Below are 5,986 nucleotides of genomic sequence, written 5' to 3'. Positions count from 1 at the left end.
TTGTCTGAAGTGCCTTTTGAAAGCCTAACACTGTAAGATCATATTTTATAACTTGTTAACCAACTTCATAACCATGTTGGCAAGAGAATAAGCTTTCAAATGATTCCCACCTGACCCAGTTTGCAATTTATAATGGAGCGTTTTTGGATTGCGTAAAGAAAAACAGTAATTGTGTGATTGTGGGGAATCTGGGCTATGTTCCTATCAAAGCTAGGAGAGTTTAAAAAAAAATCACCTTATTGTTGAAGGCTCTTTCCTTGAGTCATATAAATACATTGAAATTAGTTAAGAACTGTGCACAGTTTGGAGAGGTGTGTGGCCAATTGGAGACACCAGTTAGACCTCTGTCAAACCCCTGTAATCGTTTTTTTCTTATCTTGCACCTATTCCAAAATGTCAATGAATATTATTTTTATGTTACTGAATGTATCCAGAGTATTTTGAGATTTAGTTTTTTGCCAAATGCTGTGAAAAGTACAGTAAATGTAAAATGCACTTAAAATCAACAGTGTAATGTTTGGATTCAGTCTTGTGTCAGGTAAACTGTTGTGTCTTAACCTTTGGTGTGTTAATTTCCCCATAATCTCCAAAGTGTTTTCTTTCAATTGCTACCATGGTCATGCATATGCTTTTTATTGTTATTATGTTAGAAACATTTCAATATGGCCCAATTTCCACAAGTGTAAGGGGTTAAACCATATGAAAACATCACCACAAATGTGTTGGTATGAGGGGCTGAAATTAGACTAGGGACAACAACAACTATGTAAAAATATATTTAATTTCAAAGCAAAATACAAAAGGGTGTTGAAAAGGCAACCAAATAGTCTCATGTGTTCGTCCAAAATCACATTTCACCAAACCAGCATTATGAGAGGAACATTCATTTCTCAAGCAAACACATTCCTGATACTCATTTTTGACAGTCTTTTTCCGAAGTTCGAAGGCATTCTGGCCAATGTGTCGGTCTGTGTAGGAGTAGGTGTGATAGCTGGAGTTTTTCCCTGAGGTGCGGACTTGAACTAAACCATCCTTGGAGTTTGAGAGTTGTCTATCTTCGGTTCATTCGTAGTGCACGGGTTGCATGCATTTTCAGACAACCACGACCATCTTTCCCCTGCAAAAAATAAATGTCATGTTAGGTCAATGTTATTCATTAACATCAGAATTGATTTCTGGAAAATTCTAAAGCAGGAACCATCTGCGACCAATATATGAATACTAAATGCATCTTTGTCTTTGGCTGAAATCCATGCTCATTCTCCCTTGTGGATAATACAAATAGTTTAGTGAAATCTAATGTCATTGATATCAACAAACCCTTCCTCGGTTTTTCCTTTAAAGGATATCTAAGCAGACTGAAAATTATATTAATAAATGCACGATGTCCCAACAGGGATCATTTTCCATTTGTGTGTTCTCTCTCAAGAAGCTGTTTGACAGATTTGAGCATGTTTGACAAATTGCCCTTAACTGATGGATGCCCATTATGATGAATCTTCAAGTGACATGGTAAGAAAGTATTTAACAAAATAGGCCTAGTATTGTTTTTATGCCATACTATCATTGTGAAATTACTATTTTTGGAAAAACCGAGGAATAACATGATGCAATACTAGCTGTCAAAGGTGCCACGCGCCCACTTCAGAACCATAGGCTACTGCCTGTCTACTACGTAAAATAAGTTAAATATATTTGAAATTCATACTTGACATAGCACTGTCATGCACGCTTACCCTTTTCCGCTGGTTGCTCAAGCAAAAGGTGCAGATTGTTCTGGGTTGCTTCCCCTCGCCATCTCCTTGCACGCGATACACTGCACTCAAGCACGGCTGCCCATCCTCGCACCCGTCCCCAAGGACAAGAATGTTGGCCAAATGCGAGATGTAGCTGGATGCCAACCGGAGCGTTTCAATTTTGGAGAGCTTTCTGTCCACCGGCTCCGTGGGTATGAGTGTCCGGAGCGCGGTGAAGGCGGTGTTGACGCTTTGGGTCCGGTCTCGCTCCCTGGCGTTGGCTGTGTTGCGCTGTTTGACCACAACAACCCCACCGACTCCCACCACGCGGGAAATCTGCCGACAAGTCTTCTCTGAAGAGACACAGCATCCATAGCTCTGGTCCGAGCTGCCGTCGCTCCCGCTGCGGTTCCCCTCGTCGTCCGACATCATGTTGAAGTCAGGAGGATATGATGAGAAGGGGTAAGTTGCCACCGGCCGAAGCATGGTAGAGGCCATGGTAAACTAAAGTATAATGAAACTATTCCCTAGAGAAGCCAACAGTTTAATTTGTGGGCATGGACAGCCGTGGAGACCAGAACGTGCATAAGAATTCCCCCTCGAATAAGAAAAAAATGTTTTGACATATCCCCGTAGGATGGTGTGGCCGGATGGTCAACAGTGAGTGTGTGTAAACGTGCTTGAGTGAGCTCTTATAGCCTACTGTAGCTCTTCAGCAGAAGGGGAGGGGTTGTTCAGGCAAACCAATCTGTCCAAAAGGACCAATAACTGTCCAAAAGAAACAATTTCCCTCCAAAATTATTATAGACTATAAACAACTTTTATAATTTTAATAGGTCAGTATCATTTTCAGAAATTAAAGCATAATTTACATGATATGGTGGAGTTTCAATTATTTATTGAATTCCCTTTAAACACTGTTTGACACTGGAGGCTGCTTTTGCCATTTAATTATGCACCACAATCCAAAAAATAGCTATTGTTATGAGAAAAACCTGTTGTCCAACATTGCACTAATTTAAATTGGCCTACTACCATTGTTGGATATTCAAAATATGTAATTAGTGTGATTATGCAAAAAGGATGGTGTGGCACTCAAACAATCCTTTATATAAAAATGTAGGTTTTGGTCAACAAGGACCTACTTAAGATATAAAAAGGTAACTGCACTTACCAAAACTGCTAGAAAGCAAGCAATCTGAAACCACAACAAATTGTTTATTATGTAGGCCCAAGTATACACATTACAGTTTATTATCATGTGATCAAACTAAAGTAGGCCTAGGATCATTGACAAGGGGGTTCTAAACTCTATCTCCTCTTACAAATAATAACATGTTACTTAAAGCATCCAGGTATGATGCTTTTTAAGTTATGTATAACTTCACAACATTACAATGTCTTATAACAAGGTATATGTTATGTCTCTCTATGGGTATTAGTCTAAAGCCCCTGTGACAGATTCTGTCCTCAGAGGCCAACCTAAGAGTGGCACAACGGTGAGCCCTGGTTAGTTTGTTTAAAGGGTTAAGTGAGCTGGGTAAATAAACAGGCAGCAGATGCTGGAGGTGATCAAGCCCTCCACTTTCTCTGGTTGCAGCCCCAAATGGCACCCTATTCCCTATATAGTGCACTACTTTTGATGGATCCTAATAAAAAAGTAGTGCACTATAAAGGGAATAGGGTGCCGTTCGGGATGCACACATGGAGTGCGGAAAAGCAAATGGCTTCCAGATTCTCTGGTGTGTGCCATCAAAAGGCCTGTTTGGCTTGCTTTACAAACACAACCTCTGACACATCGAACCACCGGCAGACCCTGCTGGCTCTGGCACTAGCTCAGCTGCACCAACAATGGTGACCTGCAGAAGACCCGGTGCCCACTCATAAACTGGGACACCACAAGCCAAGGTTATTTTTACTGCTCCTCAGCCGGCCAGCAACACGACCCCTTACTCACTTTCCCCCAGCTCACAGTTTGGAACCGTAAATACTTTGCCCCCCCCCCCCCCCCGCACCAAGGAATACCACTTCAAACTTGAGGTAATTAACTAAGGGATATTTAGTTTGCAGTCACAGTGTGCTCCAAATTAGTGTTTGTAGGTGTACAATGAGAAGGTGGTATTTAAGTGCAATTTATAGACTATGGTGCAAAAAGTTATTGGTAATTTTTTAGGACAGAAAAATAAGAAATAAAAAACGACATTTGCAAGAAACCACGAGTTGTGACCATTACATGACAAAAGAAAGTGAAAAACAAGATAACGTTTTTAAGTGATGTCTGTATAGGCAGGCAGCTGAACAGTGTGTCACAACAGGCCTGACAAATAGGTCCCTTTAGGACAATACACCAACTCCTCCTGACTGTTTTCTCTCTTGTACAACTCCTGCACTGTTTTGAGTGATGTTATGGTGACCACATCGTGAGTCAGACCCAATATTGTAATAGAGCCAGCAGGGCGCTGCCATGATGACCCGCTAGGGTTAGATACTCTCTGTAGTCAGGCGTGTTGACTCATGGAAGCCTCGGAGAAAACCGATGAAACCCCGACCCAGAGCAGCTCTAGCCTGGTCCCAGATCTGTTTGTGCTGTCTTGCCAACACCTGTGGTCATGAAGTCATCACACACTCTTAGATAAAAAGGTTATATCTCAAACCTTAAAGGGGTTTTCGACTGTCCTCGTAGGAGAACCCTTTGAAGAAAACGTTTTAGTTCCAGGTAGAACCATTTTGGGTTCTATGTAGAATCCTTTCCACAGAGGGTTCTACATGGAACCCAAACGGGTTATACCTCGAACCAAAAAGGATTCTCCAATGGGGACAGCTGAAGAACCCTTTTTTCTAAGAGTGTAGAAGTTGGCAAGACAACACAAACAGATCTAGAACCAGGCTAGAGTAGCTACACCGAATATCACCCTGCCAGCTGCAGCTCTCCTAGAATATTGGGGGCATACAATAGATTTTAATATTGACAATACTTCCAGCATGAGGTTTTTGTACAGAAAAGTAAATGCAGTGGTAGGATATGAGGTCTGAATAACATTTCAGGTGCCTATATCACTCATTTAGAGAGACTGCTCCAATAGAAGTGGTTATTGCTGCAAACATCACACCGTTTTTGTGGAGGAGGTGCATCATGATGATGTTTGTATTTAACAGAATGTCGCTGCCCCTCCATTTGTTTGTGTTGTTTGTCTTGGCTAGCTTAATGTTCTAGTCAGTAGCTAGCTAGCACTCACACACGTGGCTGCTTGGGATGCTAGGAAGAAGGCAATAACCACTGTCATGTTTTTGCTGTGGGCCAATGGAGTAACCTAGTTAACCTTGTTTTCCCCAAGGCGGCTAGGTTACTCCATTGGCCCACAGCAAAAACATGACATTTTTCAAACACAATTTTCTTGTTGTCTGCTTGTTTAAATCAATGACAAAACTACATTTAAGAAAAGTACAACATGTCTAAAGATGACTTTTCAACATTGCCTTCTTCCTAGCATCCCAAGCAGCCACGTGTGTGAGTGCTAGCTAGCTACTGACTAGAACATTAAGCTAGCCAAGACCAACAACACAAACAAACGGACGAGACAGTCAGCTAGAAATAGTGAGTGGAGTTACAAACGGACTATACTAAACAAGTCTTACCTGTGATGAAATGTTTCCCATACACATAGCTACGTGTAGCCTACTTGGGCACCGGGACCCCACATTTCCCACTCTCCCACCCTGAATAGCCTGAAGCCACAGGGCTTTTCTCGCAGGCTCTGTTTCCCTACGTGGGAAATGTTATTTTCCCCCAATTTGTGGGCGTGGTCGAGGGAAATTCCTTATTATTATGGGAATACTGACTGGGACTATTTAATGCTGAAACACATCAGTTGTCATTGTTATTATATACCGTATTAAATATAAGAACATGACACTTTTTATTCTACTTTAATGTCTATCAATACCATTATTTCCAGTTTGTCCCTCAGTTCATGCAACTTGGTAGGACTATAAAGTAGCAATACTATACTTTTTTGACCCCTTAAATGTGACCTAAAGATGAGGCTTTCAATCTAACCCTCCCCCTCTTTTTTTCTCCCGGGCTCCCTCTCTCCCGCCCTCCCAAAGATACTGATCGTCTTACACAGCTTTCGACATGCTGAGTTATCTGGACAGGTGGGAGTGTCAGTTAAAATCAGCACTAAATGGCCCTATACTTCAGTAGTCTGACTACACCACAATGTATTTACTCTAGTTTCACTTTATTTGAG

At 41.5% G+C, this 5,986-nt stretch overlaps 1 protein-coding gene across 1 annotated transcript; it reads right to left on the bottom strand.

Annotated features, from left to right (window-relative positions):
* Positions 1-763: 763 nt before the first annotated feature.
* Positions 764-5,485, bottom strand: LOC139536261 (transcription factor 15-like). Its single transcript, XM_071336634.1, has 4 exons — positions 5,373-5,485; positions 2,911-2,934; positions 1,737-2,504; positions 764-1,117 (listed from the first exon to the last, which is right to left on the bottom strand). The coding sequence occupies exons 3-4, from the start codon at positions 2,232-2,234 to the stop codon at positions 1,052-1,054; spliced, it is 564 nt and encodes a 187-aa protein (XP_071192735.1). The 5' UTR covers positions 2,235-2,504; positions 2,911-2,934; positions 5,373-5,485; the 3' UTR covers positions 764-1,051.
* Positions 5,486-5,986: the final 501 nt, after the last annotated feature.

Source organism: Salvelinus alpinus, chromosome 12, assembly GCF_045679555.1.
Source record: "Salvelinus alpinus chromosome 12, SLU_Salpinus.1, whole genome shotgun sequence".
NCBI lineage: Eukaryota > Metazoa > Chordata > Actinopteri > Salmoniformes > Salmonidae > Salvelinus > Salvelinus alpinus.
The sequence above is the reverse complement of the archived record's forward strand: the minus strand, read 5'-3'. Positions and strand labels throughout refer to the sequence as shown.

Coding starts and splice junctions, on each gene's coding strand:
- LOC139536261 (XM_071336634.1), bottom strand. CDS start 2,234: ATGGCCTCTACCATGCTTCGGCCGGTGGCAACTTACCCCTTCTCATCA. Junction 1,118..1,736: donor TGAGCAACCAGCGGAAAAGG/GTAAGCGTGCAT, acceptor TATTTTTTGCAG/GGGAAAGATGGTCGTGGTTG.